At 38.5% G+C, this 14,747-nt stretch overlaps 1 protein-coding gene across 12 annotated transcripts in view; it reads left to right on the top strand.

The window, feature by feature from the left end:
• Nucleotides 1–4,587: 4,587 nt before the first annotated feature.
• The window catches only part of LOC113679103 (intermembrane lipid transfer protein VPS13C), a 115,811-nt gene continuing 105,651 nt past the window's right edge, over nt 4,588–14,747 (top strand). For all 12 annotated transcript variants that reach the window (XR_016186002.1, XM_089204439.1, XM_089204438.1 and 9 more), the window contains exons 1-14: nt 4,588–4,915; nt 5,025–5,068; nt 7,538–7,580; nt 7,936–8,031; nt 8,802–8,915; nt 9,394–9,464; nt 9,650–9,688; nt 10,094–10,153; nt 11,241–11,300; nt 11,694–11,774; nt 13,044–13,110; nt 13,378–13,451; nt 14,173–14,333; nt 14,660–14,746. Coding sequence is in view for 11 of the 12 variants with exons in the window: in XM_089204439.1 (XP_089060565.1) it covers nt 4,816–4,915; nt 5,025–5,068; nt 7,538–7,580; nt 7,936–8,031; nt 8,802–8,915; nt 9,394–9,464; nt 9,650–9,688; nt 10,094–10,153; nt 11,241–11,300; nt 11,694–11,774; nt 13,044–13,110; nt 13,378–13,451; nt 14,173–14,333; nt 14,660–14,746 (1,097 nt within the window). In the remaining variant the exon portion in view is untranslated. The remainder of the gene's footprint in view (nt 4,916–5,024; nt 5,069–7,537; nt 7,581–7,935; nt 8,032–8,801; nt 8,916–9,393; nt 9,465–9,649; nt 9,689–10,093; nt 10,154–11,240; nt 11,301–11,693; nt 11,775–13,043; nt 13,111–13,377; nt 13,452–14,172; nt 14,334–14,659; nt 14,747) is intronic.

Here is a 14,747-nt window from a genome sequence, read left to right as displayed (position 1 = left end):
CTGTTGGAGGCGTGTTTTTGCTTGGCTGATTAGTTTGTGTCAACCCTTTGACCCCTGTAAGTGATTAGCATCTAATTTCTCCTTACAATGTCACCCCTGAATCATATTAAGTGTTTCCTCACTCGGAACTAGTTAGCTCAAATGACCATCACAAGCCGCATAATATCAAGCCTTATCCACACGGTAACTCGTATCAGATTTCGCCAACTGGAGAAATTCTTCATATCAATTGCATTTCCGACATCTGCAGGCGAGACTGCAGTGACGGCGTTAACGTGGCGACGCTCCATTTCTCCTTGTTGTAGTATAGGCCGTGGTTCCCCTTGCATTTTTAGAAATTCTGGGACGTTCATCCATCTACCCGTCAGCTGCTTTACATGCAATCCTCGCGAGACATCATCCACTACGTTTTCTTCACCGGGAATGTGCCTCCATTGGCTTGGGTCCGAGTTATTCTGGATCTCTCCAACCCGTGCTGAGACAAACGGCTTGAAACTGCAGGAATGACTTTGAATCCAGACAAGTGTGATTCTGCTGTCAGTAAAGAATTCGACATCGGCAAATTGAATCGTACACTCTTTCACTATCGTTTTTATGAGCGGGTGGCGAGAACGGCCGCTTGTAATTCCAGGCGTGGAATTGTAAGTTACTTTAGGGGTGTCAAGCAAGACTTAGCTGCCACAAAGTTTACTTCATATGTGCCTTGTTTCGTTTTCTGACGGATGTACGCGCAGTACTGGTAATTCTAGAGTTTCAGGTGGAACCAGGAACCTCTTGTAACTTGTAACTTGTTGGTCAAGCTTCTTCATTTTCTACAAGAGCTGGATCCACTTCTAGTACTGCCCTAGGCGCAGGTGGCAGTGACATCCAGTTGATATCGAGCTGGCCATCTGCAATGAGCCATCCGTGGCCTTTAGGTGGTGGAACTTCAAGGTTTGCAACGAGTGCATGCCGCCAGATGGCTACCTGGTAGTTTGCTCGCATTCTGTGTTGTAGTAGTGCATCTTGGCCAGGCGGGAGACTTTGTGACAGGCCTTGCTTGGCACAAAAGGTAACGTAAGGACATTCATTCACATCAGCCAGTCTCGGCCTGTCATACATCTGGCACAAAATTTTCACATTCTTTGAAAGGGACTGTCTCCAAGTGGAATGACTCGAAAGAAAGATGTAGCGATTCCCGATCCGATCTGCATAGCTGTTCCTTCACCTCTGCTAAAGGAGAAACCTTGTTAATGCTCTCTTATTTTCTCCGCTGCTTAAAAACTTCTTCCATTTTTTTGGGCATTTTTGGCCAGCTCCGGTCATCTTAACTTTAACGACTCCTGCAGTAGCATGCTTTGCCCTCTCGGGATTCTTGATGGAAATATCTGGATACCGGTCTGTCACAAAATCAACCCCGCTTGGATTGGATTGAACCAGTCAAGAGTGGACCGTACTTTCTTGACATCATGTTCATCAACTGACATCCTTTATTTTTCCTTTCTCCTTTCTAACACACTCTTCATTTGTCGCTGACAATCCAGCCATTTGACGACAAGCTTGGGTGATTACTACACGTTCATGGGAGGTAATTAACCATCGCTGCACGGATCCTTTGTTCAGGCTAGAGCCTGCAATTCTACTCTTTCGATTTTGTATCTCTGTTGATAGTCTGCTCGATAGTCTGGTCAACGGCCACTTGACTGAATGCATTGCCTGAACGTTGAACTACAAAGTTGCCAGCTTGGAAAGATTTGTGCGTAGAAGGGTGTACATCTATGAGTGAGATCATGTCACACCAGTAGACTGGTAGGTATCGTGAGTTATTGGTGTGATCATAGGCGAACATCCAAGGGAAACATGTCACGAATACAAGCGAGGTGCAAGTTCCAATCACCTTCTCTGGCTGATCGTATGAAACACAGAAAGAGACACACCATTACGATGTACGATTGCTAATGGGAACTCGTCTTATTGCTTGAAGTTTTGCTGAATTCTTCATACTTCACCCGCAGCCCTTGGAGTTCAGGGGTTCCATACAGTTCCTGGATGTAATAGATGCGAGCTCTTTTCACACTTTGGTTGTGGCTATCATCACTGTCTGCCTAAGCAACAGTACTTCTGGATCATCCCGTGTTTCATCTTCAAACATCTGCCAGCTGAGTCGAAACAAGGCCTTCAGCACCATCTATAACAACCATGAGTTCCTGTTATGAGGGTTTTTGTTTGGGCATAGGGATATACTTCCAATAGCTACGGAAAATAGCCTTGATTATTCTACATGTAAGATCAAATACCCTGAGAGTAACAGGACTAAACCTAAGAGGTGATATCATCCCAACCGACAAGGCCTCGAAGCTAATCGTGAACTACAGTAAATGTAGGAAAGGATATGATAATTAAATACGTAGTATCGCAAGCAAAAGTAACAAGAAGTAAAAATGACAATATTACTAACAAAAAATAGTAGTAACCTTGTGAGTGCGCAAGGCCCTGTTGTAGTGCTTTCCTTAAAGGATGCCAGGAAGTGAACCACAGTCCACCAATGCGGACTCGAGCAGAAGGTCTCTCAGCCCATTGTCCTTGAGGCGCTTTCCAATAACCGAGAGAAACACGCACGTAACGTGAAAGCTTCCCGTTCGTAGAACAATGGTCTTAAACTCTTCCTTGTGTTTCCACACTACCTCTAGGGCCTTTGCATATATTGCCTGATCAAGAGCAACAACAGTGTCGTCGAGGCCTAGCTGAGTTTCCATTTCAAGAGACTTCTTCAGTAACGTATAGACTGTGAACAGCTCTGTCGGTGAAGCACTTATGAGCTGGCAATATCAATCGCATTCTTAGTGGTATTTTCTGGTTGCTTGCAACGGCATTGAATCCACTCCAACCTGGAACAGTTTGCCGAGAGTCTATCATCACTGCAGATAGATTAGGTAGTCGTGATAAGAACCAGCTTGTGGACTGGTAACAAATTAGCGGGTGATGACCTAGAAAACTGTGAAAACTCTCAGTTGACATTGCAAATCCCTCACATCTCTTGTAATTTTGTATCAGTCAGCGTTTACATACTCTTGAAATAATGTCCGATAGCGATGTATACCTACCTTCAGCAAGCTCTACCGAGAGTTATTATACATACCCTCAAGTAGTAGAGAAGAAATGGAGGATGCGTATATGAAGGAGAACCGCGTGTATCAAACGAAGATTTCGACGAAGACTAACAACGACGGTTTCTCGCCTACGGTGTTCAGGTCAAGATTAGAACAAAAAACTCTCGTTACTGAATGTTTAGCTTGTTGCATTTGCCTTTTGTTTTCCATGGCGAAAACCATCTTGAGAATGGGTAGCTGTGTTCGTTTCTGTTGCCATAACATTTTATTCCCTTCACACTATGTGCGGCGAAGGTTCCCCTCAGTCGGTGCTCTAGAGTTTCGTTGCTGTAGAGAAATTCCCTCAGTAAACCAAAAGCTAACTTTTTGGGAAAGGATCAGCTGTATCACAAGACAGGATGATTTTTCACCGAGAAGTCACCGGGTAGTTCCACTGCAAGTTGCTCCTTTCCTCAGAGATTGCAAAGGCAGAGGCTATCGTCGCGATTGTCGAGCTAGTCAAACCGAGCGGAAAACGAGTGAGTTTATAGTCATCTGATTCAAGTTAATCTCAAATGGGAATTTTGATGGAGCAAAAAATAAGACGCATAATATAATTAAATAATATAATATATAATTAAAATACGACGCAAACTAAAATTGGTAGGATTTTCATACGATAAGAAAAGCACAAATGTAGTCATGTGGAGAGACAAGGAGTATGAGTAAATCTAAAGCGCGTAAAATAAACAACAATAAGGAGCTCACCATTCTTCGCTTGCGAAATGTCAGCCGAAAAGAATGTTGAACGATCGTGTACGGTGTGGTGACAGGCCCCTTAATCAGCATTCTTTTTAGGCTGACTTCAGTGGTTATCTTCCCCAGATTTGACCAGTGATATGCGTTTGTAACAGGCGTCGTCGAAGCCGGTACGGAGCATAAGGCCGACATCATTGAAGAGTAAAATCTCCTCGATGTTGACGATCGAAACGCGTCCATTTTGGCCACTCAGCTGCATCCTTTTGAAAGTAGTGTATAGGAATACCCGGTATATGTGTATTGTTTTTGTAGCTAACATCATTTGGCGCTCAGGCCACGTAATACGTTCGTCCTTTCTTCTAGATTTCTCGTTTCTCCACCATAGTTGCCGACGTGACGTCACAGCTATGTAACATGATCATTTTGGCCGCGCGCTTAACGGGGACACTTTTTGGCGGCCGAATAGATCCTTCCACGGTTTTAGCGGCCATATTGGTTGGGGGTCAAACAAAACCTCTAGGCAACGAGCCATAGAATCTCTTATGATAAAAAGACGTGCATCTCTACCCTCGTTGAATTTTCGCTTTGTCCAGGAACAAGAATCAATATCCATCGCAAAAAAAGATAAGACATTGATAAAGGTGAGTGACCTTTTCTCTCGGCGAAAAACCTTTTCTTCTCTGCGTTTTATGGGAACACTGGGGTCGTTTTCTTTGAACCTGACCTCGCGGCTGCTGCGAGGTCGACCCAATGTTCGAACTTTCGAGGTTTGTTTTCACAGTTTGTGAAATATGAAGCCCAAAAGGTGAATATGAATTCAAATAAGGCGCGTATGGTGACGTCATACTTTCCGCGGGCTCAGGTTCGAGTCGCTTCACTCGTGTCCTACGGGTCTTAATCGAAAGCAATGGCCTGACCGTGTGATACCAAATTAAGTCATGGTTAGTCCCTATTTCGTGCCGAAAATGAATTAGTTCATATAAGAATCATGGTGTTCGAGTCGTATGTTGTCGATCTTTTGAACAAGTTCGCCGGCCAGTACTTGGAGAATCTCGATACTTCCCAGTTGAGGCTTGGGATCTGGGGAGGTACTTGTAGCTGGATTTTCATTGCTTTGCAAGTTCTTTGCACTTTGATTTCTATTCAAACCTTCGACAACCACATTTTCTGAAAACAATGGCTTGTTTACGTCTGCAGGAGATGTCCAACTGGAAAATTTGATTCTCAAGGAAAGCGCCTTAGTAAGTTATAGTTTTGCCTTATGTTTTGTTTAAGTCTTGTGCCTACAGCATTTCTGGTTTTGCCTAAAATTGCACCAAAGCTCTGGCATTTTGAGTGAAATCGTAAGTTACTACGACTGGGTAGTTAGGAGTTTGTGGATTTTTGTTTTGTCTCCGAACTGTACTGTGGCGCCATTTTTGATATTGCTAGCGAACGACGATTATCTTGATATTTTTCTAGAAACTTCATATGAGTTGCGGTGTTAATAAAATATTATCGAGACCTGTTTAGGTTTGTCTGTTTATTCAGACTTGTTAGTTTGAGTAAAGATAACCTGTGTATCTGTTATCTTGGTTTTTTGCGATCGTCGAAAGCAACCGCAATTGCACTTAAGGAAAATCTCTCAAGTGTAGCCGATAGGTAACGGATTCATAACAGAGTGTTAAATTGTCGCGTGTCCAAAAACCGCATCTTTTTTATTTTGACCTGATAACAAGTAATTAGCTGATAACAAATTTCAAATTGTAATTGCTTAAATTTTGTAAATGTTCATTTTTCTCACTACGAAAGAACATTGTATGCAAGAAGAAATGAACAAAAAATTCTAACACGTCGATCTCAAGATTTAATTATTAATCAACAGAATTGCAAATTGGCTAACCATTATCTATGAAAGCTGCTATTGTGATGTCAGTAAATGAACTGTCAGCTCTGATTCTATCCGGTGGTTTTAAACTGGTCCAATGGGGTATCTTGTTTAATTATGCATTGTTGCTTCCGACAAAAATAAAGCATTGTTTCTGGAACGAAATTCTGTTCTGAGTAAAATCATAGTTAGTAGAGGAGACTCCTCTACTAACTATGGTAAAATGTATTGGGTGCATCTTTGTGAGAAATTCAAATTAATCTTAGTACCAACCCTGGTGACTGTTATTTCATCTGTTCAGCTCTGAAAGTTTAGAGTGCAGTACCACTGGAGTGTGAAAACCTCAGAGACAAAAATAATTAAGGTCTCACCTTTTCTCCTGGACATTGTTATAACTATTAGACATAATCATAATGTTTTCATCTTTATCAAAACTATGAGTGTTAATTTTCTCTTTGGTAGAATTAACCTTAACTGTAATTTTTTCGCATTTTTTAAATGTCATGATTATTTTACACTGTTATAAATTTGTGGAACACAAAACAGTAATTATAATAACAATGATGATGATATATAATTTTTAATTGTTATTGCCATTAGTTATTGTTGCTTGTCCAAAGCAACTTGCTTGTCCAGCCTATTATGAGTAACAGTTTCTCTGACTTAAAAATGTCACCTGATGCAACAATTTGGAATATTTATTGGTACAAGTTATTTACTTGTATTTGCTCTTAGCGGGAACAAAATCCAATTACAGGCAAACCAGAGGCAGATCAACCATAACTAGGAAAATGTTGCTATCCCTGTGCTGTTTATATTGAGTCTCACCCATAAACAAACTCATCTACTCAGTCGATCAACCAAGCTACTTTCAAACAAGCCAAGGAAAAATCTTGTCACGAAATAGTAAAGGCTAGACTACAGTGCAGGTGTCTTATGGTGCAAGTTAACCTTATAAGCTTGCAATTGTTTATTCAACTGGCATTGATTGATTTAGAGTTAGTGTGGACATTAGGAGAAGGTGACAGGGAATGGCAAAAAGATGCCTACCCCAGAAGGCCATTATAATTATTAAAATAATAATTATTAATGACTGAATCATCTGCAGGGTCTCATTAAGTTAGGGAGTAGATGTTCAGCTGCAATGAGTATAGTTAGCTGACAATTCAAGAGCTTCTTCCTTCTTCCACAACATGTTATTTTTGAAATTTAGAAGGTCTGAAATGCTATATTATGCATTCTTTTGGAAGTATATGCAAAAGCAATTTGGTGGTTGGTTGGCTTGGTATAAACATTAATAAGGTAGAGATTGGAAGAGTGTTTAACTCACAAGAAAATTTAAAAAGAGAGTTGTCTGTGCGGTGACTTGTTTTCATGTTTTTAATAGTGGACATGAAAAAATTACGCTCTTAATTCTGAGTGGCTGAAAACAAGTGCGCACACTTTCAAAATTTTGTCTGTCTTGATTTGATTTCTGTGATATTTTTCCATGTACATTATTAACAAGTAATTACATGATTTCTTTTGCAATTTTGTGTAATAAGCACTTGAAAGACTACATATTTCACTTACCCTACAGGCTTGTGCAATTTTTTAGTTGAAAAATTTACTTGTGCTTGTGTACAACAAATGTCCCTTTAAATCCTTTTATTACCTTTACTTATTGTTTACTGTTCACAACTTACACATGTTATTTTATGAAAAGGAGGCTGTTCAGAAATTGAGGTAGCTGATTATTAACTAGCAGCTAGGACTTAATAAGAACCCTGCATTTGTTCAGTGTGAAGATGTAAATGAAAAATATGATGTGGGTTATTTAACAGTGGATTTCTTTTGTTACCAGGATGACCTTGCTTTGCCAGTTAAAGTTCTACGTGGTCATTTAGGTAGGAAAATGAAGAATGTAGAATGAAATAGTCGTCCTTTAACAGTTGATTAATTGTTTTTATACACCCTAACATTAGCATGCATACTCTCCTTACTGTTCTATATACATTTCCCATGGTAATGATAAAGAGAATTTTGTAAAAAATCAACAGCTTTTCAAAATGTGATCATTTCTGTAATTCTCATTAGCCTGATGTTTAATTCAGCAGCAATAATTTAATGAGAAATTAAGTGCTAGTCAGCCCATGGGTTAAAGAGTTTAAATGCCATTTGGAAGAGTGGATTTCAGATTTTTTTTTTATTTTGTGTGTATGTGTATGTGTGTTACAGTATGTACTTGTTCTTTTCACACAGGTAAACTGGTGCTGAAGATACCCTGGAAGAATTTGTACTCAGAACCTGTTGTTGCTCAAGTAGATGGACTTTACTTACTTGTCAGACCAAGTGCTGGTGAGAACTGTTTTCACTGAAGAAATGCTCTTGACACATTTGTCTGGTATTTTAGTGGTAGTCACAGGGTGCTATATTAACCATTATGTTCATGATGATGTTCATAATCAGGATCATTGCCATCACCTTTGCCATTATCAGTGCCTTTGCCAATGCCTTTACTTTTGTCTGTGCCTTTGACTTGTCATTATCATTGCCATTGCCATTGCCACTGGCTATGCCTATGCCTTTGCTTTTTTCTACGCCTTTGTCTTTTCCTTATCATTATCATTGCTACTGCCATTGCTGTTGCCATTGTCCTTGTCTTTGTCTTTGTCTTTGTATTTATCTATGTCATTATCATTATCACTACCTTCATCATCATTGTTATCAACCTAATCTTCATGATATCGACTACTGTTATCACTATCACTTATCATGATAATTTTCCTCAAGTTATTAATTTTTTCACATTTGGCCCAACACTTACAGTGTTTTTGAGTGTCACTAAATCTGTAAGTAGATAGTGTGGTACACCAGCCTTTTTGGTTTGTGGCAATCTTAAAGGGATAAGTCAAATTTTAGCATACATTTTTCAAATGAAATGCTACAGTCATCAATTGAGTAATAGGTACCATGGAAACAAACCATTAACTTTTGGCTGTCTATGTCAAGAAAAGATCTGTGTGTCATGGACTCTCCAGTAATGCCTGTACCTACCTCTCTGGACATTAGAGTTATGCCCAGAGAATTGACACTGTAAATGAGTAATGTGTTTGTTGCTCCTGCAGATGTTAAGTACAATGCTAAGAAAGAGGAAAAAGCCAAACAGGAGAGAAAGCAAAGACAGCTGGAAGCAGTGGAGCTCACTTGGCAGATTGAAGTGGAAAAGAAAAAGGAGAATGGTATACCCTAATAATCTATCTGTTTTTAGTGGTTAGGGTCTCTAAAAGAAATTGCCTACTTGTTTGTTGTCAGGTCTCTAATTCAGGTTGATAATCTTTCACTTTTGTTTGTCTCATCATCTGACCATCAATCTACCTATACGTCTGCCTCTGTGCTTCAAACTGCTACTGTTTTGGTAGCTGTGACATCCAGAAAAAGTTTTTGTTTGAGTCTCCAAAAATGAATGCCAGCTATGCCACTTACTTCAACCATGAGGCACATTGTCAGAGGTTTAGTTTTTTATAATTTTAGGTTGACAGAAGATGACTTCAAAAGAAAACTTGGCCAAGAGCCCTGCATAGTGTTGGATATTAACATTGTCACACAAATTACTGCAGATGGCTTTGATTGACTGTCTCTGTCAATGACTACTAGTCATTAATGGGAATTAGTCTGTAACTGAGGTGAAAAATGATTCTTTCATCAATTATTATGCAGGGCTGCAAAAAGATGAAAAGTCAGACAGTTTTGTAGAGAAGTTAGCCATGCAGATTGTCAAAAACCTTCAGGTGAGTTTGATGAGAAATCCACATGTAGCAATCAGTTCCAGTTGCCTGCTTGACTCACCACTGGAAAAACATCAAATTCCATTTAAGTGAAAAAAAAACATAAAATAAAAAAAGGTTTATTCAGAATGATTGTCATTTTGATGTCTTTTTGACTTAAAGATGGTTAATTTTTCTTTCCTCTCCAGGTCTTTGTTCGCAATATTCACATACGATATGAAGACTCTGTAAGTATTTCTACATTCAGGTAAACATCAATTTGATTCTTATGCTTCAGTGGAAGTTTTGGCTGATAGTTCAGGACAGTTTTTGAACTAAAGTTGCATTGTCACTTTTAACTGACATCAAACAGAAGCAGACAAAATGAATTTAATTGGATTGAATTCCCCCAATCACGACTTGAGGCATGACATTTTGACAACCTGAAACATTGCACATTTTTCCTAAGGGGTCTTGCATATGGTTGAAATTGCAACTTTAGTACTTGATGATAGAGCGGGCATGACACAGAAAGATGCATGGTTGAATGTATCTCTTGCTTTTCTTATGATAATCATTAATTCTTGATGTATTCACCCTTTGGTGTTAATTATAATTATAATGTCCGTGCTCATTGCTCCTGTTTGTGTCAGGTTACTAACCCTTCTGCACCATTCTCAATTGGTGTGACATTGGAGAATTTGTCAGCTGAGGTGAGAGCAGTACCCTAAATCCTCTGATGAGTCTCCTAGTAATGGGGGAAGGTTATTGATTTCAGCAGTTTCCAGACCACAGGCCTCCAAGAGGTGGGGGTTTATTGGAGAGCAACAACAACAACCCTGTTGAATGGTGGTCACAATGCCAGCCATTATTTTCATTTCAACTTCTGTCTCAGTTTAATGAACACTCTGTAAAAATTTTTTTTTTATTCAGTATTGGGGAAGGTTGTGGGGCCTTGTGGAGTAACTGAGACTTGAAGTTTAATATGGAAGGAGAGGGCATTTTTTTTATTAACCCTTTACACTCTAACATCAGGGTATATATTATCCATACTGTTCTCTAAAGGTATCCTAAGGTGCCGACGTAGAGAATTTGTGTAACAATCAAGGGTATCTCTTGTTTTTTATCATTTCCTTTATTCTCATGACTTTGGGTGATATTGTAAGGAGAAATTAGATGCTAGTAACTCTAAGGGTCAAAGGTTCAAGGGATGCATATAAGAGAGAGGGGCTATAGGAGTGTATGTAATGATAGTTATATTAACAGTGGAACCTGTATTAAGTGGCACAGGTATACTGTAGGTGGTCACTTTGTGAACCACTGTAATTTTTACCTCTTTTAAGTGTACACCTCTATTAAGCAGTCAGGGTCACCTTTCACTAAGTCCTAACAGCTTGTTGGGGAACCTGTGTATTAAGGAGTAAACCTGTATTAGCTAAAGAGGTCATCCAGAAAGTTTCAGGAAAAGTGTAATTGATCAAAGAGTATTTTTCATCTAGCAAACAAGGGGTTGAAAAATGATGTTGCCTTGAAACATTTTAGACCCTTCTCTCCTCTGGTGTGATGGCACTGCTATTGTTAGGGTTACAAAGGATATATTTTTTTCAAATTATGCTATCTTGGCTTCTGCTACTATCTTTTGTCCAAGTCAATGAATATGTTGCTGATGAATTTATACCCATCCTTTGATACATTTGATAATGAATATTTTGAAAAATTGATCCTCTGTATAGCTGTTTCGTGCCAGTTTCTGTCAAATAGTGTTAAGGCTCATCTAGTGATGATCACTCTCTGTTTTAGTCCATAGATGAACATTGGAAACCTTCAATTGTTGGTAAAAAAGTAAAAATTGTACACAAGGTGAGATACAGATAGGTCTGAAAATATATTTGGAAAAATGTTATTTGTATAAGGGTTGAGTAGTGGTTGCATGGCAAAACAAGTATTGGTAGTTGGGAGGTGGAACTTGAGAATACATTGTCTGTAAATGGTGCCAAAAATGATAAAATATAAGGAAATATTTACTGCAAGAGATGCAAGTGTGGCACAATCAACCAGTGTTGAATTTCATACATCCCATGGACCTCTTGGGGTTCACCTGGGATAGCACACTTGTTTTTACCTTTCCTCCTTATTTCCCATCTCTCACAATCATCCTTCTCTGCCATCTCTTCATTGCATGCATCATGATTTATTTTTCAGACTGCAACTCACAACAACACTCTTTCTTATTTTTTCTGGCTTGTTTGTTAGCTTGTCAAACTTGACAGTCTTGCCATTTACTGGAATACAAAAGATCATATTGGAAATCTGCCAACGCAAGAGGACTGGGTGGTAATTACTCGTCAAATGATTTCTTGATCATAAAGTATCACTGTTTGAAATAAAAAAAAGTGTCATTGTTTGTCTGATTTTGATGCAGTTACTTCTAATGTGGATTTCAAGTTTTAAGCTTCACCCTACTAGTCTTAATTCCCTAGGGTGATGAGGGTGACATTTTTTGAGTGACCTAATTTGACCCATGATGTCCCACCATGTCTGGCTCACCTGTTTTGGTGAATTTTTATTTTAATTGGGTACCGTCTTAGTACTCTGAGCAATGATTCTTGATCATAGATGTCCATACTGCAATCCTTAATTTTTTCTGCAGTAATGTTGTTGTGTGATTTGTGTGTGTAATCCTAGGACTTTGGTTTCATTCCAAAGTGGGTGGTGTGTGGTGTTGTGCATTAGCTCTTCATCACGAGAAACCCTGTGATAATTCTGATGACCAAGGTTTTTTCATTAAGTTATTTTGATGATTATGAGAAATAATGGTCAAACCCCTTTATTTTCCAAGATTTGATCATAAAATCTCCCTAAATAGCTGCATAAAGGAATTGTAGTTGTTTACTAGGTCAAAGCACAGTATTTTTACTTACAAAGCACTGTATTATTTTTACTTGAAACAATGAGTCCCTGCATCCTTTCACAAAACTAGTATTCTTGCCTCTTATTCTCAATACACTCCAACTTATTTACAACAACAATAAAGCCTTACTTTATCATGATGGAGATGACTGACACAGTTTAACGTGTAGTTACTCTATATAAGGAACACCATGGATGGTGAGGTTCTTCCCTTTTTATTAACCCTTTAACTCCCAAGATCTGATTGTTAATTCACCCTACTAGCTACTGCACATTTCCTTGTAATAAGTTACAAGAATTTGGTGTTAGATAAAGGTAACAACTTCTACCTGATACATTGAGTATCCTCATTACCTGTTTGCTGGATAGTGAGTGGATATTGAAGGGAGAAGTTTCTTGTTAATTGCTGCTAGGAGTTAAGAGGTTAATGACAATCTTATAAACTCTATTGACATTTAAATTCCTGTTGTCTCAACAACTTCTCTTTCTTTGTTAAGTGGCTTAAATGTCCCTAATTTTAATATTGAGCACTTTTTCGAGGCAACTTCAGGTGAGATGAACACAATTAAGTTCAGATCTCAACTTACAGAACTCTATGTATTTTATGATAAATTCAAAGACAATTTGCAAACGCTGTAACAGTTGGTATAATAGTAAATGAAATGGCAATGACAATTTTTCTGTTCTTTACAGAATCAAGCCAAGGGTGGGATTGCAATCAGAACGAAACAACATTTCTCTCCTCCTGATTTTAAATACAGTGAGTATATTTTGTGTACTATGTCTCAATTCCTAGGGATTTGTTGGCATCATTGCGTATCAGTGCTGATATGTTTTTACTTACCTTTCACTCAGAAGTTTTTGATGTTGAACAGCTGCATGATTCTGGAACAACTCCATTTAAAAACCAAAGTATTTAAACTCAGAACTACTGTTTTAAGTATTAATCTCACCTGAGTAATCTGACACATGATCTACAACAACAACCAAGGAAAATACAATTATTCACTATTTTCTTGTTGTTAAGTCTTACAGCCAATCTCAGCCACCACTAAAGTGAAGATGAACATCAAGCCAGGTTCTGATTTGAGTATCCCAAAGGTATGTGTTTGGACTCATGCTGATTGCTTCCCCTAACAGGAGTGATGTTTGGCAAAGAAATTTTAACATAAATCCTCCTTATAAAAGCCAAAATCTTGCTATTTTGGATTAGGAAATAGTTCTTGAAAATTAATCATGCAGTCAGTTGATTGATCGATCATTAGGCTGATAATTGAATGGTCCACTGGTCAGTTGAGGGATTTCTTTTTTTAACTACTGAAAGCCATATATCAAAATCTTGTCCAGGGGGCCATGTGATTGCTCTTGAAAGTCAACCAATCAACTGATTAATTGATTGATCAGTTGCATAGGGGGTAATTGGTTAAAATACTCAAAATAAATACTTAAATTACTATAGTTTTAGAGGGTTTTGTTCATGAAACTACATGTACTGACAGATTATGACAGCAGGTTCCTTGGTTGCTAAAAAGGGTCACCATGGCAACTGAGGCACAGTCTGCTCCCACACACCTGTCAGTACAACACTTACCCACTGGTGAGTGGAATGATTATCTGTAAGCAAAATGTGAGAGGTAAGGAAAAAGGTAACATAGTGGGAAAGCAAGGTAAGAGAGTGTATGTATCAATGCATCCAGCAAATCTCTCAGAGTCCTGTTCATCACAACATTGAAACTACTACAATGGCTTGGTTTTACCTCAGTTAAATTACATTCAGCCTCACGAAGAATTTAATCTTTTCATTTCCTCATCGTTTATGCAGATTTTCCTAAGCTTGGTCTTGGAAGAGATATCTCTAGTTTTGATGAGACAGCAGTACCATGATATGATTGAGTTGCTGGAATCCTTTGACAGAATGACCACAAATTCTGTGTTTAGAAAGTACAAACCAAATGTCCCTCTCCATGGACATGCTGCACAGTGGTAATTTCATCTCACATCTGTTATTTTTGTTACTACCTGAAATATGGTCAGCCTTGACTTGTCTACAAACTTAGGTGTAGGAATTTGATGTCATCTTTTATGCTGTGAAGGTCTTGAGTTAGCATTACATTTCTACTCCTTTTGGTTGAAACAAAAGAGCTGGTATTTTCGTGTCATTGAATTTGAGTTTAAGTTGGAAGCTTTTCCAAGTTTTACTTCTCTTGTTACAGTATACCTTTGGTCCATAATTACATGTAATTGTGATGGTGTTAATTGCAGTCTACATTTACTTTGGGAACATTATATACATTTCCTCCTGGAAACAGGTGGAGTTATGCCATTACAAGCATTCTTGAGGAAGATGTTAGGAGGAGATTAAGAAACTGGTCTTGGACACACATGAAGGAACATAGG

The sequence above is a fragment of the Pocillopora damicornis genome, chromosome 4 (assembly GCF_964200805.1).
Source record: "Pocillopora damicornis chromosome 4, jaPocDami1.2, whole genome shotgun sequence".
Lineage (NCBI taxonomy): Eukaryota > Metazoa > Cnidaria > Anthozoa > Scleractinia > Pocilloporidae > Pocillopora > Pocillopora damicornis.
Note: the sequence above shows the minus strand (reverse complement) of the source record. Positions and strands in the feature narration are given on the sequence as shown.